Source organism: Balaenoptera acutorostrata, chromosome 15, assembly GCF_949987535.1.
Source record: "Balaenoptera acutorostrata chromosome 15, mBalAcu1.1, whole genome shotgun sequence".
Classification (NCBI taxonomy): domain Eukaryota; kingdom Metazoa; phylum Chordata; class Mammalia; order Artiodactyla; family Balaenopteridae; genus Balaenoptera; species Balaenoptera acutorostrata.
The window spans coordinates 41,112,716-41,138,123 of NC_080078.1; the positions used below are offsets into that span (position 1 = coordinate 41,112,716).

At 46.0% G+C, this 25,408-nt stretch overlaps 1 protein-coding gene and 1 pseudogene across 6 annotated transcripts in view; one reads left to right on the plus strand and one right to left on the minus strand.

The window, feature by feature from the left end:
• Positions 1–460: 460 nt before the first annotated feature.
• Positions 461–25,408, minus strand: part of DZANK1 (double zinc ribbon and ankyrin repeat domains 1) — a 68,724-nt gene continuing 43,776 nt past the window's right edge. For 5 of the 6 annotated variants that reach the window (XM_057530129.1, XM_007191905.2, XM_057530130.1 and 2 more), the window contains 9 exons: positions 23,969–24,176; positions 15,546–15,649; positions 14,386–14,460; positions 12,599–12,695; positions 11,782–11,882; positions 10,087–10,167; positions 9,438–9,565; positions 1,690–1,764; positions 461–1,279 (listed from right to left, as the gene is read on the minus strand). In XM_057530129.1, the coding sequence (XP_057386112.1) occupies positions 1,156–1,279; positions 1,690–1,764; positions 9,438–9,565; positions 10,087–10,167; positions 11,782–11,882; positions 12,599–12,695; positions 14,386–14,460; positions 15,546–15,649; positions 23,969–24,176 (993 nt within the window). In that variant the 3' untranslated portion in view covers positions 461–1,155. The remainder of the gene's footprint in view (positions 1,280–1,689; positions 1,765–9,437; positions 9,566–10,086; positions 10,168–11,781; positions 11,883–12,598; positions 12,696–14,385; positions 14,461–15,545; positions 15,650–23,968; positions 24,177–25,408) is intronic. The other variant, XM_007191906.2, reaches the window with a different exon arrangement.
• On the plus strand, positions 19,041–19,737 carry LOC103005983 (lysosomal-associated transmembrane protein 4B-like; annotated as a pseudogene).

Sequence of the window (25,408 nt, forward strand, 5' to 3'; positions counted from 1 at the left end):
AGCCAACCCTGAGCCCAACCTTAAAGGAAGAGAATTCTGGAAAGGTCGTCCTGGCTACACGAAGCAGACACTGTGCAAACTACCCAGACACCAAACCAGATGACTGTCCTCGGCGGGGCTCTCCGGACACCGGTTACCCTGGCAGCCGCTCCCTCCCCTTCTGCAGGCCGCCAGGCCAGGCATCTACCTGGGAAGCCAGTGTCGGCACCGCCCAACCGCACTGGGGCTTGGCTCCCACTCTGCACCTGTCCCCCTGCAGACAGTCACCCACCCTGGGGAAATAAAGTGCAGGCAGTGATGCCAGCAGAGTCTATTACTTATTGTCATGAGTTAATTATTCTAAATTAACAAATATCCTGTTTACAAATGTTAACAGAAACAATTTAGGGACTCCTACTGCAGCGTTAGCACCCAAAGATTGAAATGACAATCTGAAAAAAAGATGAATCAAAATTACACATTCCTGCAATTGGTTTATTCAAAGCTTACTTGTCAACCAAAGAACAAGCCATAACAACAGGAATATTGATGAGTTTAGCTTAATAAGGAAAAATTCTAATAAGCTCAATCTTTATGCACTAATTTGGAACCACTTACTAGATATTAAACAACATGCAGAACAGTACGTGGTTTCCCACGATTTGTCTTAGACAAGGGGACAGAATATATGTGTTACCTCTACTTATATTTTACGTGTACTCTGTATGAACACATACACATACTACGTACATTTGCTTATATAATCCTACACTACTTCTGGAAAGACACGACGGACACGGATGTCACTGGTGGCCTCTGTGGAGGGGACGTGGGTGGTTGTGGGGCAGGGACGAGAGGGAGACTTCACAACATTTTATACCTTTTGGCTTAGAACCGTGTGTAATTTTATCTACTGAGAAATAATATTAAAGAGCAAATTCTAAGACAAGCAGCAATACACCACTGAAAGCATACACTAAATTCATCACTCTCCAGGGCATTTGGGGAAATACTCATGGGGTGTTGGGGGCTTATACTGTCACATAACTTTTAAAAGCTTATGAGTGCCTCTCGAGCTCAGTTTCCAAACCTCAAATACGCATTTCAGAAGGAAGAGAACAAAGCACCGCCAGAGCTGGGCGGTTTCTTTAAAGGAAGCCTGCGGGGCCCTCAGGGCTAACAGTCATCCAGGCTGAGCTTAGCAGCAAAGAGCGAGATGACGGGGTCATCCCCAGTTTCCAGGGCCAGGTCATACGCCGTCTGGTCTCTTGCGTTCTTCTTCTGAATGTTTGCGTTGCATCTGCGAAGGAAATGGGGGTGAGCGGACGGACTCAGGTCTCTGAACCTTCCCTGCCTTGGAGGCCAGTCTGGGAGCTCCTGGCCCCTGTCCCAAACTTCCCCCAAGAGGCCACCGTGACCAGCCCTCAAGGGCGGCTCTACCCTGAGACCTGAGGGGTGCTGTGATCTCACACGTCCAGTGCCAATCCTGGCCGTAGGTTCCCATTGCATCAATGACCCACAACCAAGTGGGTTTAAGGGGGCAACGTTTTCATTGTGCTTTTAAAAGCCCTTAGTGCCCTGGGAGCCATGGGGGGATGGTGGCCCCATTACTGGGTCAGCTGTTCTGGAACCAGGACCCTCTGAAATCCTCACAGGCCAACAGGGGGATCACTGTGGCCATCAGTGTCCCTCGGAGGCCAAGGAACATACCCCAGTAAGGCAGTGACGCACTCCCTTCCTGCCAGGCCAAGCAGAGCTGCTTCATGAAGAGCTGTATTTTGGAGCCTGTTTGGATGGGAAAAAAATCCCTGGCTAAATCCTTGGTTCGCATCCTCAAGAAACTGGAGAAGAAGCAGTTGACCAAAGGGGCCTTGGTTTCACCCATGACCTATTTAACTAACCCAGGAAAATCTCTTGACTCTGCCCTCTCTGTTCCTTTCCTTGGAGGATTTGGAGGGTAAGCTTTGATATCAGACAGAAAGTGAAAAGCTATGCACATACTCATTTTTTAAAGTGAGAAACCCCACAAGGATCTGGTTTGTAGTCAATTTAGCAAATGCTAATAAATACTATGTTAGTATATTTCCTGCAAGAGTTCATGGAACGCGTCGGACACGGTCTCACCCTTGGCTTGACCCTTTGGGCACTGTCTGTATGACAATAACCTTTCAGGGCTGCGGCTCCTATTCTTGTGTAGGGACAATGACCTTGGCTTCAGTGAGTTTGGCTTGTGTGATATGAAAATAAACACCAATCTTAGAACCCAGAGGGCAGGCCCGAGAGGTCAGACAGCGTATCTCGCGATGTGCCAGACTGTCTCTACTTTGCCTGGTCAGCTTTGGCCCAGTGAGTGAGCAGTGGATGCTGCAGTGGAGGATGGGGTGCTACCTGCATTCTAGAATTCATGAAAGGCCCCTGCCCAGAGGTGGCAGGAGTGATGGAAGGTGGGCGTCGTGGCTGAAGACAGAGATGAGGTGAGCAACTGGAGGTCTGCATTCTCCTGGCCCTGCTCTTTCCCTCAACACCCCCACCCTGTCCCCTGCACCTGCAGATGTACCTGCAGCCATACATTTATCCCAATAGAGAAAAAGGATGGTGGCCTCTTTTCTGAAGGAGATAAACGGAGCCTCTGGCAACTTCCACGCCCAGAGGGAAGCCTTCCACTTGTCCCAGTCTGAGAGCAGCTTCATACACCCACAACCCACCCCACCCCCACCCCAGTTGATAAGCTCCTGTCATACACACAGAATTCCCACTCATCTAGCCCATTCCGCATTCTCAAACATGGACGGATGACAGAGGATCACACACATCTGAGAAAAATCTGCAGCATCAAAGAAAAATCAAACACAAATGTGAGAAATTAAAAATGACTGAAGACAATATTAGACAAAAAGAGAAGGCTATGAAGAAGAAGCAATCAGAACAAAAAGGAGCTCTTAGAAAGTAAAAATATGACTGTTGAAAGAAAAAGTATTCAGCAGGAGGGTCAAGAAAATCTCTCTCTTAAAACAGAGAGAAAAAGGGAAATGAAAAATATAGGGGAAAAATTAAAAAGACAGACAGAGGGGGTCAATTCAAGTGGTCCACCATCTAACTAATAGGAATTCTAGAAAGAGAGAATCGAAAAAAATGGAGGGGAGAAAATACCAAAGAGATAAAATTTCCCTGAGCTGAAGAAACACATGACTTTTCAGACTGAAAGGGCCAAGTGGATGAATGAACAACAGCACATGAAAAAAATACCCCTTTGAAATTTCAGAACATCAGGGATAAATGCTTCCAGAAGGAACAAACAGGTCAGAAATGAATAAGAATTTGCTGTCGCATTTTCATGGGCTATGCTGGGTGCTAGAAATCATGAGAGCAAGGCTTGATTATTTTGAACACAGAAATTAATATCAAGGTATTAGTAGTCAAGAGTGAAGAGAAAAGAAAGTCATTTTTGATATTCAAGGACTCAAAAGTTTTTTTCTACATACCCTTTCTGAAGAAGTTACCTAAGGCCACACTCTAGCCTGACAAGGGTCAAAACCAAGAAAGCGAAAAATGTGAACGATAACTGGAGGTGGATTCCAGTGAAAAGAAATCCCATGATGACCACTGTGCAGCAGGGCCAGAGGGCTGTCAGGCAAAATCCGAGTAGGAAGTATACTCCAAAAGGGAAGTCTCTAAGAAAAAAAGCATTGAAAAAGTAAGAAACCAGGTAAGATTATGGATGTGGTGAAGGCATGTTCTTTTTCAAACCAGAAAAAAACAAAGGCAATCAGAAAGTCCAGGAAAATCAAAGTCACACACAAAAACACACAAGTTGTTCATGGCTTATGAAAGAAAATGAAATGTGACCTGATTTTGAATAATTTATGGTGTGTAAGGAGAATCTACTTGACATTTCTGGTAAGAAAATTTTACTTTGAGTGGCCTAAGTGTTGTTTTCTTGAACCTACAAACAAGAAAATGTAATCAGGGTATGCCAATGAACAATATTTATGTAGCTATTATAATGCAATTGCTCTTTGTGCTTTTCAACTATTGCAATCAACCTATGGATGAAGAATGGATGTCTTCATTATGTTAACACAAGTAAATATAGCTGTGTTGTAAAAAGTAAGCATATACTAATAGAAGCTGTGAGATGGAAGGGGAAGGAAAGGTAGAGGTAAAGGTAGAGAGCACTAATATACACTTATATGCACTTACATCCAGGTGAGTCAAGAGACATCACTGACATCATTGAAAGATGATGATTGAAGTATAGGAGTTTAGGCATATCATTTATATTTTAACAGTAATTAATAAAGAACAAAAACCGGAACAGAATGATCAAAACATGAAGGTCCAGTCAGCAAGCAAAATCATCACCTATGACAGCAAGAATCAGCAGATACTGTCTAAGCATGCTAAATCAAGAGTGATCGGTTTAAGTGTATTGTTTAGTGACAGAGATATAGATGACTCTTGGGAGAACTTTAAAACATTTACATGTAGTTGTCCTTGGAGACAAGGATTGGGGGTGAAGAGATGAGGGCAGCAGAGGACCACCATGCCCTTCCACAGGATTTGATTTTTCAATCATGTCCACGTCTCACTTCGACACAATTAAAAATTGATTTGGTGCGTATGAATAGTTTTCAATAAACATACACAATTTAAGAAATCTTTCTGCCAGACTAGTCATAAATAAGGCAACGTCAGTACGACTAGGCCAGAAATGAATGATGAAATTGGTGACTAAACCTCCCCATACTGCTCTGTACCTAAATCAAGTCTGTCCCAGACTAATTCTGGGAGTCTCTGGTCCTGGGGGGTGGGGGTGGGGGCCTTTCCTGACCTCACCACGCTCGATTCTGTTACCTGGCTTTATTTTCTTTGTAGCACTTATCATGCTCTGAAATTACTCATTCATTTGCTTACTTGTTTATTGTCTGTCTCCTCCACTAAACTGTAAGCTCCATGAGGGAAGGGAAGTGATGTCTTCATCACTGCTGTATCTCCATCACCTAGAATGCTGACCAGCACACAGTAGGTGCTCAGAAACCACTAGTAAAATGAATACATCAATGAAAAGAATGAATAGACAAACAAATTAAGGGAAGGAGTATTGCCTCCAAGATTGAAACCCATGTGAATTGCAGGAAAACATAACTATGAACTCTGCATCCACCTGTGGGAGGGTAATCCTCTGCCTGATTCGGGCTCCAGAATCAGAACTGACCAGGTAATGAGAAGGCTTTCCATTTTCCAAAGTAAATGAGAAACTTAGCACTTTCGCCGGTTTTGTGTTGCAACAGAACTCTAAGTGTCCAACCACCCTAATGGTCTTAGACCTTATCTAAGTTTAGATCTTATCATTCATGTAATTTCAGCTAACTTATTTGGCCAAGGCTCCTGGTGCCAACTAAATCTGAGTGGTATGATTGGTTAGTTTCTCCTCATATTTCTCCAGAGGCAGTAAGTGAAAATGGCAAGGCCATGTGCCTTATGACAGAATTTCCATGACTTTCCAAAGATCTGCCTTTGGTTTGATACAAACAGTTCCTGCAAGCAACTAAGATTTGGGGATCACGCTTCATATTGTTGTTGTTGGTGGTGATATTATTGTTATTAGTTTGATCAGATCAACATAACTGAGCTGTCAGGCGTGGGGGAGAGTCCCGTGTCCAACAGCACTGTGAGGTCACTCCTTACCACGGACTATGCTGGGCTGATTATTAACGTCTCAGTGTTTGTAAGAACAGCCTGTGGACCCTCGCTACTCAAACTGTGGCACCTGGACCACTGGCATCTCCTGAGAGCTTGCTAGAGATGCTGGATCTCAGGCCCGGCCCCACCCAGACCTACCAAATGTGCATTTTCACAAGATCCTTGGCTGATTTACATACACATTAAAGTATGAGAAGCATTTATCAAGTTCATCTTCTTAGAGTTTGGTGCATTAAAAAAATACACATGCCTTTTCCTTAATGTGAAAACTTGGACTTGGGAAGGCTTGGTGACATCTGTTAACAGAAATAGAACTTAGAACTTAAATCCAGTTGTAACACCTTTCACCCAGGGCTTCTGTTATTTAAGCCCCACATAGTTATTCTCCCAGAGCCAACTCACCCCCATCCCCATATCCTATGTCAATCAACGTGCAGTTGATACTTTCCATTCAAATCCTGATAATCCTTTTTCATAATCACAGCTTCACGACTGCCACCATTACAGTCCAATCATTAGGCTCCGGGCACTACAAACGATCTCATTTCATCCTCCACTAACTCTATGACCCGAGTTCGATTATCCCCATTTTACAGATGAGAAGACCTAGCAAGAGGAATATGTTCATTTTCTCCACATTTTGCTCTCTCCTGCCTCCACACTGTCCCCTGTCACCACAGAAGACTCTACTTTCCCCTCCTTTAGCACAATTCCCAGTGGTCACATTCAAAGTGTACGTTTTTCACGAGGTCTTTCAGATGACCTCTCCTGGGCTCTAAGTCACTTGAATTATTTGTTCATCTACTCAGCACATGTGTGAGTGCCACCCAGACGTGCCAGGGCCACCTGGTCACCTGTGACACGGTGCTTGTTCCTCTCTCGGGGAGCTCAGAGGACCTGGCTGTAGATTCAGGGTGGAGGGGTACACAGTGTGCTACGGGGGTCTGACCACGGAGGTCTCAGTCACACCAGACACCAATCTCCTCCTCATCTTTCATCTTTCCTGCCTCCCCGGTGGCATAAATAAGGCTTCACTGTCACTTCACCCCCTCAAGTTCCTGGGGCTTCATCACGCATTTACCATTTGAACTCAGATATATTCACAGGGTTGCGGCATCTCCTAGGTGGACTCAAGGCCTTCTGTCTTCACAACTCTCCCCAGACTGAGAGCAGAGTGCGTGTTCTATTTACTCAGTAATGGGGCTGGGGGCGGGGATCGCTGATGGCTAGATTTTCTGGGTTGGTGGTTTCCTGCGTAACCCCAGTTTGGTTTTGGAAGATGATGAATCATGACTCTGCCAACGCTTAGCTGTGTACCTAGCTCCCCAAACAAGTTAACGGCAACACGGCGAGGGCACGAGAGGGAGCGCGTCCTGCCGTCAGAACTCCTGCTGTGAGTCTCCTCCTCCAAGGAGCTTGTCATTGTCACGGCAGACCTTCCGGAACGCGGGTGACACAGCAAGTACACTGTGGTGCCCTGTGAATTTGTATCATAAAGACACTTTCCTACTAATGCACAAGCAACGCAAATGGTTTACTCCAATCTAAGTATCACGGTGAATTAAAGTACACTCTCTCTCTTTGCAAATCCTGAATTACCTAACAGAATAAATCTCCACAGGTGAACCTCTAAGTAAACTGATGGTTGCATTTTCCTCACTTGCCTGCTAGGGCACAGCTCAGAGGCTCGATATTTGAAACTGCCAGTGAAGAAGGGCAGCCACTGTCCAAAAGCAAACAGCATCTCTCTCTGTCCCTCTCCTCGCAAGACTTTTTGAATCCGTGTTGCTGAAGTCTGCTGGTAAGAGGTGTCAGCTTTGGTGGAAGATGTGTATTTCTCCTCAGCCATCCCCTTTCTGCTGAGTATGAGTTTATTCTGGTAAGAAAGACACAAACATGGGAAGCAGAAACCCTAGGGAGGGGCTTTCTGCTACCGGCCAAGCTGCTGGACAGAAGCTACCTGTATGGAGACCACCTGGGCCGCCTCTCGCCATTAGCTAAACAGGCTCAGGGTGAGAAGAGAATGTTAATCCTCGTTTGCAAAGGACAAGTCACAGAGCCTCTTTTACAGGACAGTCAGATCGCCAGATGGCTTGTGCCTGAAGAGCTGTAGACAATGGAGCCTTGAGGTCATGTTCCTGGGTCTACAGAGGTGCAGCTGTGGGGCAGAGGCTGGGTGGACCCAGGCCCAAACCCTGTGAACTAACAAATATAAGCCACACTCAGCAGAACTGGCTCTCAGTGGAAAAATCTGCTTTCTGAACCCGCCCCTCCCTGACCCCATGTGAGCTATATTCTGCTAACAGTAACCTTGACAATGCAGGGGGAGTGACAAAGGGCTATTACACACCATTCAGCTAGACCATATAACCACGGCGTTAGACTTAGTAGAAATGCAAGGAGATCACACGTGGATAGATGTCAGTTTACAGAATGGTAATGAAGCAACAATGGAAACTGAGGAACACCAAAGAGAGACAGGTCACCTGTTCCACGTCCAGAGTTAGGTTCATCCTGTTAGCCGGACTCTTCATAAAGCCAGGACTCATCACACTTAAGCAACAATTCAAAATGTGCTCAAGCGAGTTTTGTATCAACCACAAACATTATACGTAAATGCAATTAAAAAATCCTTATCTGAATTATCCAAATATAAAGGATACCTTCATACAAAACAAGGTGTCATTATTTCTATTAATAATGATAAGTGTAGGAATGTAAATGACGAAGCTGACAAGGTATGACGCCTGTGAACCCCAAGAGAACTTGAGGAAGTAAATTCCAGCCATCAAGTGTGTACACCCACAGGCCAAACATTCTGCTATAAAATTAAACTACTGATAAAAAGGGGGTCGTGTCTACTGACACAGGAGTCCTATTGGGCAGAAACTTTAAAAAACGCACATAGAAAAATTAAGAGAGAGAGATTTTGAATAAAAACGCTAGAGGAAATTTTGAAACAGAGGAGAATAGAAGCAAAGCTATTTAACTTTTTTCCCCTGTGCTCCTTGCCAACCTCGGCAGCGCGATTCACAGAGCGGGGCCCCAGCTGCCTCAGTAACAGTGCGGGCGGCAGGCTGGTTGACCTGCGATTCCCCCAGATGACTTCCAGTTCAACAGCTTGGTCAGCGGGATGTAAGCAGTTAACGGCGAGGACCTGGACTCAAAACACTGTCCACCCGACGTCTCCCAAGTAATTTTCAAGGGAACAGTGGGCTCACAAGGCCGGGTGGGGTCAAGGGTGGGAAAGTAACAAAACCATCCCACGTGACTGGGGATCTCGTCATCCTGCTTCCCAGCTGCGGAAACAGGCAGCAGGAGACGGCGTGCTGAACCCGCGTGCACCGCCTCCCCCCGGGGCTGTTCGCATCCACGGACGACCGGATAAGGTTTTCTTTCTGCAGTAACTTCGCGGGTACATTTCCCACCATGATGAAAACACTGCTTAACACTCAACGGCTAAGGATTTGCGGGCCCACAAATATAAATAAATTCATGAGTTAACAAAATGGACCATCATTTATCAAAGCTACTAAAAGTTAGACAATCCAGTAGTCCGTTTAAAAACCTTTGTTTTACCCAGATTTGGAAAACAGAAGCAGTTAAGTCTCTCATTAAGGCCAAAATGGGTTGACATGGTTCCTAAGTGGTTCAAGTTGAACAGGGCCTGCAAACTGACCGCTCGGAGAAGCCCCACCAAGTACCAGCTGGCTGCAACCTCACCCACAACTCTCCCTTCCTCGTGTTTCACTTACGGGCCCCACTGCTGGTCCACGTCCGCGCCCCTCTGCACGAGAACCGGGATCGCTTCGTGGTGCTTGTTCGTGACCGCCAGGCTCAGAACGGGCTGGTCTTCCTTGTCACTGCAGTTGGGATCTGCTCCCTGCAGCGTGTAGAAAAGGACAAACTTGCACAAAGCCTAAGCTCAGTGGCACCCGCTCGCCATCCTAGTAAGTATAACAAACCCTTGATGGAACTAAACTGCTTTAACTCAAACGAAGCAGGAACCCCAAGACCCAGCCTATAAAGACAGAGCTGCCAAGTCATGTGGGCGATCAAACTTGTGTTTCTGCTCTGCCAGCAGGAGGCCAGGCACCTGGACAGCCTTGCTTCTTTAGGAAACATCATGGTCACACAGGGTCACAGACCACGGATTCTGTCCACCTTCCTGCACTTTATTTGGGCTCCTGTGCACCTTTCTGCCTATTTTCTTTGCTATAAAAATTAGCAACAGGTAACAATTAATGTAAAGTTTTTGACTAGCCGTTTAGCCCACTTCCAGACGGTTTTAAATTAAGCGGCACTGTGATTATCACAATATCGAACAAAACTTCCGTCTGAAAGAGATGGGGTGGCAGGCCTGGCTGAGAGCCTCAGGGAGGCGTGTTCTTGGGCTGCACTTACTTCATCACGTAGCTGTTCCATCACAGACACTCTTCCTTCCCCTGCTGGTCCGACTTCCTTCAGCAGAAGCCTGTTTTCAGGCTGTGGGATCACAGAAGGTGGTCATTTCCACAGCCGCAAAATCTTTTTACTGTCACGTCCCACTTGTCCAGGCTCAACCCTCAGGGCAAATGTTTCCTCTCCTGGGTAAGTTCTGAGTCCCAGGGATGGGTGAGTGTGAGCACGAGCGTGTGTGTGTGTGTGTGATGTGTGTGTGGGGTGTGCGTGTATGTGTGTGTGTGTGTGTGTGTGTGTGGTCTTCAATGGCCAGCAGCACAGATAAACACATCTAATGTAAATCTAGCCAGTCTCTGAGGCCTTGCCTGGGGGAAGGACACCACACTGACATTGTTTTGTGTTATTAAGGACAGGGATGCAATGAGAAACCTCATAAAACCCCAGGAACCACACACTAGGTTTATTATGAACATTTCGAGGAAAAGCAACCAGGTGAATCCTAAAGTTTACGCTGCATGCTTTATAAGGTGTTCGAAATCAGCGTGAGTGTGACCACCTGCCTGTGGAGAACCCCCCGCCCCCGACCAGGCCGGGTGCCCGTGTACGTGCCGGGAGGCCCCGGGGCCCCGCGTGACTGAAGTGGTGGGGCTGGAGGGGAGAACTGACGCTGTGTCCACCTCCACCTCCAGCTCGCTGCCACAGCCAAAGAAGGCCGACCGGAGGGCAAGGTGGTGGGTGAGCAAAGGCACCCACTGTCTCTCCAAAGCTCCTGTTAAAACTATTCATGGTCCATAATTGTGAAAAACAAAACTCTTAACAGCTGAGGGAAACCAAGAAAGGGTACCGTGCATGGATCAGAAATGGTGAAGAATCCCAAAGATTGAAAGCAGATAGAATCAGACTGACAGGGAAATCAAAGCCAAGAGGAAAACCAGCTGCAGACCCCAGTCATGTGAGCGTGTTCTCTCCAGGCAGCCCAGCAGGGGGGCGGGCGTTGGGTGTGGCTGAATCCACAGCGTGTTATTAAAGGGCTTTACCACGAATCACGGGGATGGCCGGCATCCTCCCCACTCTCCCGAGTAGAAGGGCGGGAAGCTTTTGCTCCCTGCTTAAACCCTGATACTACTTTCCATACAGTTCACAATTTGCCTAACAGAGGCTTCTCCTGGGAGCACTGGGCCTGAGAAGGGCGAAGGGCAGAGCCCAGACATGGGACGGGTTTGGAGAGCCAGGAAGGAGCGGAAACCACCGCGGCACTCCCACTACCACGCTCACCAGCAGAGGAAAGGCCTTCCCACGCTGGCAACTTTGGGGACCCTCCACCCACAGAGACCGCAGGCCCACAGACCCAGCTGGGCACCCGTGCTAATCAAACTAGCCCTTCGTTTATCAACATGACCTAACAACCAAGGATCATCACATATTCGAGACAAACCAAAAGCAAGAAAGAGAAAGATGAGCAGATAGAACTGACCCCAGAGGAAACAGGTGATTCAGGAGACTGAGGAGAACTTTAAAATAATTCCAGTGAATAATCTTGAGAGATTTTAAAGGTTCTGCCTCCATAAAATAAAAACACACTGCTATAAAAAAGGGAACAGAAAATGAAAAAGTATTCTTCCATTTAAACAATCTCAAAATAAAACATTAGATGCACAGCTGAAGAAGACAGCTCTAAGGATCAAGGAGAACACATACCGTAAGCTGCTGCTTCTTCTCTTGAAACGTTTTGGTCTTGAAATTCTTGGTCCTTGTGACTTTCTCCGTGGTGTCTGGGGTGCTCTGACTGTAGTCACTCACTGGAATGACAGGAGTCGAGGACCAAAGTGAAGCCCCCCGCCACTCCCATCATGTAAAGAGCCACTCTCCTGCCATGCCCCCCTCAAGAGGTCGGAAGGAGGAAAAGGCTTTTATAGAAATTTCTATTTGATGAAACCTGGCCCGAAGGACTCCTGGGGCTGTCCTTCTTGGTCCAGAACCAGAGGATGGGGGTGGAGGGAGGGGAATAAAAGGGGCTACAGTTCTCAGGCCCCAAAGAGCACCCCCTGCCCCAATTTATCTCCCCAGTTCCTGTGAAAGACTGCAAAGGTCTCACGCCTGACTTTGGGGAGCCAGAGGAATAACATGGGTGGAACGTGAAAGTAAGAGGCCTGGCTGGGCCGGCAAATTTAAAGCAGTTCTCTCCATCCTTGCCAAGTCGCTGTGTTGTTTTTGGTCAACGGTTCTTTAGGTTTTTCTTTTTTAATTATTATTTTTTCGTCCAGGTTTACTGAGATGTAACTGACATCCAGCACTGTATGAGTCTCAGGGCACAGCATGATGATCTGACTTACATACGCCATGAAATGACGACCACAAAGTTTAATGAACATCCATCATCTCATATAGAAACAAAATGAAAGAAACAAAAAAATATTTTCCCTCGTGATGAGAACGTGTAGGATTTACTTTCCTGTAACAACATCCATATATAACTGGTCAACCGTTTTAAAGTCCCCGGAAGGGGACAACTCACCCAGGTTGGACCTGCTGCTGAACAGCCCGTTCCCTCCCTCGGTGACACTGCTCAGAAAGTGGTCGCTGAAATTCACCGCCTTGTTCAGGTAAAGGTTCTGGCCAATGAAAAAATTCCAGCACCATGAAAGATGAGGCTGCCGCGTCCCAGCAGAATGGTCTCCCTGCTCACCTGCTCCTCTTTCTGTTAACGACAGCCCTGTCTACCCAGACAGTCAAGCCTGCAGCGTGACCGTGCTTGCAGACACCTCCCTCACCTCACCGTGATGTTCTGTCCATTCTGCCTCTTACGCAACTCCTCATTCTGGCCCCTCTTCTCACACCAAGATCATTGCAACAGCCTCCAAACAGCTTCCTGCCAGCCCACCTTCCCTGTGGCTGCCCCAGCCCCTTTATACAATGAATGTATACGTAACTGTGTCCCTCTGTGCTTACAACCCTTCCATGTCTTGGGATTAGGGTGGCCTGACAGGGAGGCTCAGGCTGCAGAGTCTGTATCCTGGTTTGGTCACTTAGTAGCTTAGGGGCCTTGGAGGACGCAAGTTGCTTAACTTCTCTGAGCCTCAGTTTCCTCACCCGTAAAGCGGAAATATTATGACCAGCCTCAAAGAGATGTTGTCAAAGCAAAATGAGGTTACATGGATGTCTATAAAAGGAGGATGGGTGATACACAGGCCAGACCCGGGATTCTGTATCCACCGGGACCGGTTCCACAGCGTGGCACCCTGCTCCTGCCATCGGGAGCCACCTGCTACTTCCTGAGCACAGAACACGCGGGCTAAGAAAAAACACACACAGAACCTGGGACACAGCCCCGACTTCTACGTGATGGACAGCATATTGCAGATGCTCTTATGTCTGTCCACTTCCCCTTAACCAGTCAGGTACCATCCCAGCTGCCACGCTGGCTGCTAACAGCTCACAGCTGACCCCCGTCTCCAGCTGCCCTCAGTAGGTTATGCCCCTCCCCCCCAGCCTCAGGTGGGGACAACTGTGTGGTGTGACTCGCCATGTTCTGCATCCCTCAGTCCCATTCTCCTGAAGCACCTCCCCGCCCAAGCTCTGCTGCAGCCACACAACCGAAAACACAGCATTTAGTGCTTTCCTTGGTTACAAAGCACATTCACGTGTATCTTCCCACTGGACACTCCCAGCATCTCTGTGGGTCAGGCAGGGCCCAGGTATCTGTCCCAGTTTTAGAGACATCGTTAGCACCCTGCCAGGTAACGGCCAGGCCCGAGTTCCCCTGCTTTTCCTTGCCTTCTTCACTCTCTTCTCAATCTATTAATTATACTTTTGTATGTTGTGACTTCTTGTCCAATGAAACTAAAGCTGCCTGTATCAGTTAATGTTTGTCACACACTTATGGGCTCCATGGCAACGTTCCAGTTACCAAATGAGAGGGAAGATCAAGGGAGACATGGTCACAAAGTATGGCTTATTTTTATAGGCAAATAGGTCAAAGTACATATCAGCAAACATTTCTGTCAGTCTTTCGCCTATACTCAGACTTCAGTGGGTATAAATAAACCTGAGAACTACAGGACCAATAGGGTGGGTGATAATTTCTGTTCTTATGACATCTTTATGTGCCTGAAAGCTGGCTTCTCTGAGGTTTAGCTCAGTTATTTATCTAATTCTATGAAATTGCTGGCCTCCAGTTAAGTTTCATAATATTCTAAACTCTTCCTTTCTATGGATTATGCAGAAGCATTTCAATAAATCATAAGCTACCATTTACTAGGTCAGTCAATTTTGAAATGAATAACTTCCGGCGGTTTTACTCACCTTGTTTGAGACTTGAATATAATTCAGCCTGATGCTAACTTCATAGCCATCCTCATGGACGGTAGCAGAGATGAGCTTGTAAAAAAGTGTTAGAGAGAATTCACAACCATGAGCATGGGATTCAAAGCCCGGAGCCACAGCCAAGAAATTCTGAGATGCTAAGCTGTACACTTAATCAAACATTTAATTAACACAAAGGAAGGCAGGAAAAGAGAAACAAAAACTAGATGAAATAGGACACAAATGGCAAAATGGCAGACACAAATCCAGCCTTCTCTATAATTCCATTAATTATAAATGAACTAAATACTCCAATCAAAGAGCAGAGACTGCCAGATTGGTTAAGAAAGCAAGACCCAAATTGATACTCTCTACAAGAGACACACTTTAATGAAGCCACATGGCTGCAAGTCATCACCTGGCAAAAGGTGACCTGGGGGGGCCAGGCCTTGGCAATCAAGGGCCAAGTATTCAGGTGAGCAGCTGTCTCTGTAAGTAGCGGGAGGAATTTAGATCAATGGGGTTCAGCAAATGCTTTAAGGATCAGATAGTAAATATTTTATGTTTTGTGGGCCATATGGTCCTTGCCATTGCAGTACAAAAGCAGCTACAGACAATAAGTAAATGAATGAGTGTAGCTGTGATCCAATAAAACTTGATTTACAAAACTGGTGGCAGGCCAGATTTGCCCCACAGGCCACAGTTTGGAGACCCCTAGATTAGGCCAAGGAATTAATAAACCACCAAAATAGATTATCAAAGGAAATTGAGCAATACTTGACAATGACACAGTTCCAATGTTGGCCTAACTTGGTGGCAGAGGAGTGGATGGGCTAACTTTGAAAGGTTCTTTTAGTCTCATGACAGAGGAAAAGGTCTTCTCACAGATGTGTGTCTTTATAACAGCAGTATCCCTGGGGTCTGACAGACCTGCTTCAAATCCTGAATCCCCTGAGACCCAGAGTGTAGTCTTTGGCAGGTCACCAAATCTCTCTGAGCCAGTTTTCCTGGATGTCAAATAAGGCGAGGAGGCATGGAAAGCGGGGCAGGAAAAAGAGAAAGGGCAAGCAAAGTGCAATTTCAGGACAGTCCGTGGGGGCAACCTCAGCCTGATCCCACGGGATGCTCCAGAGAGGAAGTCCCGCTCAGAGGCCACCCACCTTTCCCATCCTGGGCTCTGCAATCAAGGCCCGGAATTCAGGGTTGTTCTGAGCATAAGACCGGAGGTGAGCGGAGATATGGTCCACCTGTTTTCTCCAGTATCCTAAGGAAGGAGAGAAACCCAAACACACGGATGATTCTTCTGAGGTGAAGGAGGAAAAGTGTCAGCATGCAACACGCATTTTCAGAGAGCTCATTTCTCTTTGCCAAACTCTGTGATGGTTTTTGCTTTCTGAACCTCGACTATGTACCAGAATAAGTTCCATGAATATTACAGAATTCCAAAGGAGCGTATTTTGATTGCCATATCTGGGGTCTTTTTCTTTTATTCTTTTAAAATTAACCATATTGAGAAACAACTTACTAATAAAGTGCCCGTATTTTAAAGGCAAGTGCCCCTGTTTTGAGTTTTGCCAAGTGTATACATCCCATCGATATGGAGAGCATTCCCATCACTCCAGAAAGCTTCCTGTGCCCCTTTCAGTCTGCACAGGGTTTAAAATAATTCGAATTCATTGCCACCATTTAAGGCTTGAGAGATTTCACATGAGTCTGGTTTCTCGTGCGCAGGTGGGCGATGCAGCAGCACTGGGCCTGCCCTTCTGCCGGGCCCGGCTGCCTGGGGCCGAGGGGTGGCTGCCCGCTTTGGATGGGGCAGGGCGCTCCAGCCGGCCACAGCCCTTGCAGGCCTGGCTGCCTGCCTTGACTTCCTGGCTCTGCCTTGTGGCCACTTGAGTATGAAAACCTGCATCGGATCCCACCTCATCATCTTACCAGTGAGGACACTAAAGCTGAGAGCAATCGGGTGGCTTTTCCAAGGTCATCCAGACATCTAAATCTTACTCGGCCTTACTTTCCTTACCTGTAAAATGGGACTAATACCTCTCACCTCATACGTTACTGTGACACCAAATAAGAGAACCTCAGTGTCTTAGTTTGGGTTCCCCTGACAGCAGAGCCTGAGACGAATATTTAGGACAGGCAGTTTCTTTTGAAGGTGACCCTGGGAAGCACGAATGATGGAGCAGAAACAGCAGGACAGGGCAGGAAGGGAAGCCAATTAAGCATCTGTTAAAAGCTGGTCAACGCCATGGGCAGCGGGGCTCCGTCCTGCTGGGACCTGAGAGGAACCCGGCAGAACTCACCCCAGGTCTGTGCACTGGACAGAGGGACCGAGGCATTCACTCTCCGCCCCGGGCCCGTGTGTGAGCTCCGGCACTTCTGAACTGCACCCGCCTGTGGACCGACAGTCTTCTGCTGCTCTGAGGCAGCAAAGCAAAGAGATGCTGTGGCACGTTTGACGAGGGACGCGAGCAGAGATGCGCAGAACCAAGCACCACGCTGTGCTGGGATCGGGCGGGCAGAGGGGCCTGGGCATCACGAGCGTCGGCTGCGAGTAGCTGACATAACACCAGAGGGAGCACTGAGCCCAGCACAGGGTTTGGCACAAAGTAGGCACATTCATCCCACAAACAGTCACCGAGCACCTCCTGTGTGCCGTGCGCTATCTGAGGGCTGGGGATACAGCAGTGAACAAAGTGCTTGCCCTTGAGGAGTTCACGGGTGGACCCAGAGAAAATACAGGTAAATAAATAAATACGCGGGCAGGAGTATGCTAAACACGAAGATCTGACTGAGAATCTACAACACATGTACAATTCCAAGATCAACTGTCAACTCTCAAAAGAGCCTCCAGGGAGGGCGTTATGGAAAGGCTGGGAGGGGTGAGGGGGTCTTTTGGAAAAGGTCCTGGGAAGACCGTAAGTCCTCTTTTGGGGGGTGAGGTCTGCTCCCTCCCAGCTCGGGATGAAAGAGGGGGTTCCAGGGGCTGCCTTCTGCTATAGGGAACTGAGGTCCCATGTCTATTATCTGTTGGTGCCAAGCAAAGCGCCCCAGAACCTGGTGGTTTAAAATGTCAGCCACCTGAGGCCTCACACTTCTGTGGGTCTGGAGTGTGGTCAGTGCCCAGCAGGGACGGCTCATCTCTGTCCCCCATGGTATCAGCCGAGCCGTCAGCTGAGGCTCGGGGTCCAAGATGGTCTCATCCCTGTGGCTGAGGCCTTGGCTAAGATGGCGCAGGGCTGGGGGCAGCCTGGCCTCTCTCTTCCCGTGACTGCCGCCTGCACCCGCTCAAACGTCAGCAGTCTTTGTGGTGGCTGTTGGCTGGGCCCTGAGGCATCTGTCCTCATTCAGTGATCTGTCCTGACCTCTTTACACGGCACTCACTTCCTAGGGAGTAAGTGCAAGCTCCCAGCCCTCCTAAGTCCAGGCCCGGAACTGTCGTGGTGTCTCTTCTGCCACTGCTGCTGATGAAAGCAACTCGCAAAGGCCAGTCTAGATTCCAAAGGAAGGGAAACAGCATACAGGGGTGGGAGGGGTCATTCTGGTCATCTCTGCAGACGATCGACCAGGACACTCATGCCTGGAAGACAGTGGACTGGGTCCTGACGCCCAGCTGGGAAATCCACGAGGCAAGAGAAGAGCTGGGAATGACTGACTCCCAGCTCTGCAGCCCAAGGAACTCAGGGGACCTCATCCCCATGGAACTATAAAATAAACAAACATTTAAAGTGTCTGGAAATGGTTCTAGGGACGTAGAGCAAATACAGAAACATCTGAAGAAACTGTGCTAAAACTCAGAACAGCAACAGTCTGTGGTGTTTGAACCATGACCCACCCCCTTCTCTCCTCTCTCAGCTGAGCACAATGAAAACTTCATTCCATGTGGTTCAACCATAAACACACAGCTCCCTCTCCTCCCACCTCCCAGCTCCCAGCTGGAGAGCTACGGAATCTTCCCAGAAGAAGTGGGATTCAGTGTTTCTCATCCCGCCCCCAATTACCTGCTGCAGAGACCAAATTCTGGGCAAATGCAGTCAAGAGTGGGGGCCCCCCTCCTCTGTCCAGCCACCATTTATGGGATGGATGCTCTCTCTTGGGTCTGGTACACTGAGAATACTGCGGTCCAGGTCATCCTTGTCCTGGCTTATTTGTAAAGCAGAGGTCTCATAGTAGAAGAGGCAAGTCAAGAAGACCAGAGGTGACAGCTGCACCCCCTTCACTGTGTGCCCAGCTGCTGAAGAGAAACACACCATCGTCCCCACCCCCTGATCCAGAGCATTGGCTCAGATATTTTGCACAAGGGAAGATAAGACAGAGAGCTCCGAATCTCCATAGGAACCCACTCCTTTGGCAAGAGTGTGAGGAAGTTCAGGCCTAAGGATAACAATGAGTGATGTGGTAAAAAGCAATGAAAAGAAGCCTAGAGATAGGAGTTAAACCATAGGCTGGCCAGCTTACCAAAGAGAACCACAGAACAGCTAAGAAGAGCTCTCCTGAAGTCTGAAAAATATCTCAAACACTGATCTCAAAAACTATCTCTGTAAAGAATCTCAAATTTAATTGGATCAGGGAGCTGGCAGCAGCCGCGCGGTGGGCCCAGACCCACGTGGCCGAAGCTCCTGCAAACTTGGGCGCGCACTCGCGCCACTGCGCCGGCGGCCCGAGCGATGAAGGTGGTGGCCCCCTGGACGCGGTTCTACTCCAACAGCTGCTGCCGGTGCTGCCACGTCCGCACCGGCACCATCCCGCTCGGCATCTGGTACCTGATCACCAATGCCGTGGCACTGCTGGTTCTATTGAGCGCCCTGGCTGATCCAGATCAGTATCGCTTTTCAAGTTCTGAACTCGGAGGTGACCTGGAGCTCATGGATAATGCCAACACATGCATTGCTATCGCGATTTCTCTTCTCACGATCCTGATCCGTGCAGTGGCTACCTGTGGAGCATACAAGCAACACGCGGCCTGGATCATCCCATTCTTCTGTTACCAGATCTTTGATTTTGCCCTGAACACCTTGGTTGCAGTCACTGTGCTTGTTTATCCAAACTCCATCCAGGAATACATACGACAGCTGCCTCCTGATTTTCCTTACAAAGAAGATATCATGTCAGTGAATCCTACCTGTTTGGTCCTTATTATTCTTCTGTTTATCAGCATTATCTTGACTTTTAAGGGTGACTTGATTAGCTGTGTTTGGAACTGCTACCGATACATCAAATGGCAGGAACTCCTCCGATGTCCTGGTTTATGTTACCAGCAATGACACTGCGGTGCTGTTACCCCCGTACGATGATGTCCCTGTGAATGGCGTCGCCAAGGAGCCGCCACCACCTTCTGTGTCTGCCTAAGCCTGGAAGTGTGGCATAGCTGGGAGCGACGGCTTGACTTTCATACATCAGAGCAATAGATCTTTAATTTTACTTCTGAGATGAGCTCTCTGAGCTTATTTGTTGCTGAAAGGCTACAATTAAAAATTTTAGATGGTAAGTTGAAACTCTCTGTAGTTTGAAACCTATGGTTTAGCTAGAGCACCGTGATAGAGTAACTGTAGAATTCTTTCTGTGGGGTTGGGGTGGGCTCCCCTAGTCTTCGCTCAGCATTGAAACTACCCAACAATCCGGGTGGACCTTTTGTCCAAGGAGGCTGTTGTACGTGCTGAGCCCCAGAGTTGAAGGATTTGTGACACTTTTCTCTCCATTCCCTCCTTTCTCTTTTGAAAGCGTAAAATAAAATCAAAATTATACAATGCTTTTCTTAGGCCACTCCAGTTTACAGAACAAACCCTTCGGAGAAAAGGAATGTTAATCGTGTAAGGAGTCTATATACACACATAAATAAAAGAAGAATTTCCTTAGATCCTTTATGATTTAAATTCAGTGACAATTTGAGTTTGCTGGTCAAGGATTTTGTCCACGGGCTAAATTGAGACCCTTTGTCAATTCCCGGCAGTGAGGACAGTCAGTCACCACCCCGGTGGCTGCTCTTGTACACCCACGTCTGGGGTCACGGCACGGTGTGTTAGAGGGGAACCGGTTGGTACTGTGTTGTATCAGGTTCTCCCTTTCTCAGAGTTTCCCATCCCCACTCAGAGCCTAGCCTGACTCAGGGAGGACATCCATCAGCTTTTGTCAAGTGGAATTGCTGATATGTATTCACCCAACAATCTGAAAAAAGGTTTTCTTCTCTCCCTGCAAGGCACATCCTACTACTCTGAATTTCTGAGTATGCCTCATCATCTTTTAAATTTTTTTTTTAATTAATTTATTAATTTATTTTTATTTTTTGGCTGAGTTGGGGCTTTGTTTCTGTGCGAGGGCTTTCTCTAGTTGCGGCAAGCGGGGGCCACTCTTCATCGCGGTGCGCGGGCCTCTCACCATCGCGGCCTCTCTTGTTGCGGAGCACAGGCTCCAGACGCGCAGGCTCAGTAGTTGTGGCTCACGGGCCTAGTTGCTCCACGGCATGTGGGATCTTCCCAGACCAGGGCTCGAACCCGTGTCCCCTGCATTGGCAGGCAGACTCTCAACCACTGCGCCACCAGGGAAGCCCATGCCTCATCATCTTTTAAAATGAGTGTAAAACAGACTTCAGAAAAATGGGAGATGGTGGGGGTGCTTTCCTTGTGAAATGCCCTTATCTTGACTACCTGAATTTCAAGGGACTTTTATATATTCATATATTCAAAAGTCACAGCTCTCCTGTTTGTTCATTATTGAATGTGCTGTAAATGAAGCCATTTGCAATTAAAGTGAGATTTGCCCACATTCCAAAAAAAGATTAATTGGATCAGCCTGTAGAGCAATTTACACCCCCAGAGTGTGGTGGAAAGTAATAAAGCAATCAGCCAGCAATAAGTGGAACTTAAAGGCTGGTTATGGTCAGGGAAAGAGATGGTCAAAGAGAGCCTCGCCAAAATCATGGTCATCCTAGGGTGACAGGGTGCATGGCCAAGGCCTCACTCTCCAAGGAGCAACTTCAGAGGCTTCCCACTGTGGGGGTGAGACAGAGCTCAGGAACCTGGTCCAGCTGGTCACTAAACAAACAGACAAGCAAATAACAGTAACAAGCCTGGAGGTGAGGTCAGTACCCAGAGTTGCTACAATATGTTATTTTAAATGTCCACGTTCCAAAAAAAAAAAAAAGAAAAAATTAAGAGACAAAAAAAGAATGCAAAGAAGCAAGAAACTGTGATTCATACACAGGACACAAACATTTAGAAAAGAATGAGTAAAATGGAAGACACAAATCCAACTTTATCAATAACATTGAATGTGAATGAATTTAACAACCCAATCAAAAAACAGAGATTTTAGACACTTTAGATTCAAAGATACAAACAGATTAAAAGTAAAAAATATGGAAATATATATATCATGCAAACAGCAACCACAAGAAAGCTGGACTGGCTATACTAATACCAGACAAAATAGATTTTAAGACCAAATAAAATGTTACTAGATAAAAATAGGGACATTTTATAATGAAAAAGGGTATCATGAAGGTATAACAATTATACACAATTATAAGTATGTACCTAATAACAGATAACCAAAATACATGAAGCAAAAACTGAGGGAAATGATGGGAGAAACAGCCAACTCAGCAATAATGGTTGGACACTTTAATACCCTATTTTCAAAATGGATAGAACAACTAGGCAGAAGGTCAGCAAGAAATAGAACACTTGAACAGCACTCTAAACTAGCAGGACCTAATGGACATCTACAGAATATTCCACCCCCAAGAGAATATATATTCTTCTCAAGGGCACATGGAACATTCTCCAGGATAGATCATATGTTAGGCCATGTTAAGTCTCAATAAATTTAAAAGGGTTAAAATCATACAAAGTATGTTTCTGATCACAATAGAATGAAACTAGAAATCAATAACAGACAGAAATTTGGGGAACTCACAAATATTTGGAAATTAAATAATTCTTAAACAACCAGTGGGTCAAAGAAGAAACCACAGGGGAAACTAGAAAATTCATTGTTGAAAGAAAATGAAGATACAACACCAAAACTTATGGGATGCAGTGAAAGCAGCACTCACAGGGAAATTTATAGTTGTAAATGCCTACATTAAAAAAGAAGAAAGGTCTCAAATCAAGACCTGAACCCCACAGAATAAATAAATACATAAATTCACCTAAAAAAAAAAAGACCTGAACCTTTGACCTTGAGAAACTAGAAAAAGAGCAAACTCCACCTAAAGCAAGAAGAAATAAGGAAATAATGAAGTTTAGAGTGGAAATTAATGAAAGAACAGAAAAGCAATACAAAAAATCAACAAAACCCAAAGTTGGTTCTTGAAAAGAGATCAGCAAAATCGGCAAATCTTTATCTAGACTCACCAAGAAAAAGAGAAGTGACTCAAATTGCTAGAATCAGAAATTAAATAGGGGATATTACCACCAACCTTACTGAAATAAAAAGGATTATAAAGGGATACTGTGGACAATTGGATGCTAATAAATCAGGTAACTCAGATGAAACGATGCTCAGCATCATTAGTCATCAGGGAAACGCTGATCAAAACCATAATGAGACACTGCTCCACACCCACGAGGATGCTTGTAATGAAAAAGTCAGATAATAACAAGTGCTGATAAAGATGTGGAAAAATCGGTACCCTCATACACTGCCAGTCAGAATGTAAAATAGTGCAGCCACGTTGGAAAACAGTCCAGAAGTTCCTCAGAAAGTTAAACATGTTACCACTGGACCCAGCAATTGCACTCCTATGTACATACCCAAGAGAAATGAAAACATACACCACAGAAAAATTTCTATGTCAATGCTCAGAGCACCATTATTCTTAACAGTCAAACCTGTTTGCACACACACACACACACACACACACACACACACACACACAAAGCTGGACACAACTCAAATGTCTATTACTGATGAACATACAAACAAATGTCATATATCCACACAGTAGAATATCACTGAGCTATTAAAAAAAAAAGAATGAAGTACTGAAAACATGTTACATGGACAAAACTTGAAAACATCATACTAAGTGAAAGAAGCCGGTCACAAAAGACCATATTATATGCTTACACTTATATGTCCAGAATAAGCAAATCCATAAAGACAGAAAGTAGATGAGTGATTGTTACACCCTTGGGAGGGGGATGTACAGGGTTTACTTCTGGGAGGATGAAAAGGTTCTAGAAATGCAGTGGTGATGGTTGTACCGCTCATGTACTAAATGCCACTGAATTGTACCCTTTAAAATGGTTAAGATGGTGAATTTTATGTCATGTCAATTTTGCCACAATAGAAAAAGAGATTATGGCAGCCAGCAGTAACGACGCAGGCTAAGCACATTTCTGTGTTAGTAGTACACATTCTTATGTGAGACTTCATTTACCAACACGACAACGGGGCTAAGAGTCAAAACATGCTAAAAGTTTAAGGAAGTGCTATTATTTACACAAAGCAAAATTACTTGAAAAAAGAAAAATAAAGGCACTTCTTGTACATAAAAATGAATCGAAAGGAAGATAAAAAATGGAGTTTTCTTTCAGGGAAAGAGTGGGTTCCCTTCTGAGAGGAGAGGGTGTCTCACCTCTCCCTGGGCTGACGGCTGTGAGGAGAGGTTTATGGTCACTCATTTTCTCCTGCCTCTGCTTCTGAGAAGCCATTTCCAGTTCTTTTTTTGCCAGGAGGGTCCCAGATGGGTAGAACAGGCCAGTGGTCTGTGTGCCAACATCCTTCTTAGGCCCAGCATCAGGCTTGGGCAAAGGAACATTTAGGGGCTGCCAGGCAGATCGAGGCTGTATGAGCAAGGCAGAAAACATAAAAAAAAAAACAAAACAAAAAACAAAACAAAAACTATAATGTAAATTAATTAATTCTCCATTTTATCACAGAAAACAATTCTAATCAGTAGTAAAAGTATCTCCAAAACACTGTACTTTGAACTAAAAGGGGTTTTCAGGCCTTGCCTCACCTTCTTTGCTTGTTTTTCCCAGCAACTCCCAGCCTGAGCCCTGAAGCCAGCCCCACCCCTTGTCCACTGACTGTCTCAAATTCGGCGAATCAACTGATGCTCCCTGTCCTGCCGCCTGAGGTCTGGAAATCTATCCTCTCAGCTCTACAATCCAGAGGAGCATAGACTTTACTACCCATCCACACTCAACTACTGGGCACCAACATTTTCTCTGAGACACTCTCCTGCATCTGGGCCTGGGGACCTGAGAAGACCACCATGTAAGGACGTGTACGTTGCACACTGCACAAAAGCATTGCATCTAAAGGGGTAATATTCACATAGTGGACATTGTATGTTTGCATATTTATTAGCACAATTTTTATGGTAAAAGAAAATGTCTAACAAAATTAGTAAATTACAATCAATTTCCAACAGATGGCAGTCAATTGTCTTGAGAAAAAAAAACACCATGTCTCATTTGCACAAAGGTGCCACCTCGGTTATTGGCAGTCCCGGGATCTGTAAGTGTTTTCATTTGGGTTAAGAAACCATGAACTCCCTAAAAATGAATGCAAAGTTGCTGAGTGCACGTGCATTCTCTCTAACAATCATCAATCTTCAAATTCTTCTAATGAAGAGATTTGAAGAATCTAAAGAAGAGAAGAAACCCAAAATGTCTTTCTGTAGCTTAGACAAATTCATAAAAATCTAACACAAAGCTGGTTACAGATTAAGTCCTTCTGAAAATAACCTTGTGAGATTTTCCTCAAATATGCCCAGTTGTTATAAGTGGCGAAAGCAATTTTACGAACCCAATATCAGTTTTCTAAAATATAAAAGAGCAGGGGGAAAGTTCTTGGCGTGCTACATAAGAAATTCACGAGACGAGAGTACATTCTATCCCATGTATTCTAAAGCTCCCTAATGACATTACATCTATTACCTTGCACACGCAGTTAGACCTCGATTTACTACAGATAAATGCATATTTACATCTTTGAATTCTGAAGAAATCACTCGAGTGTTTAAAACATAACGTGGTTGAAGTTATTTACACACCCAGTTGAAAGTCCA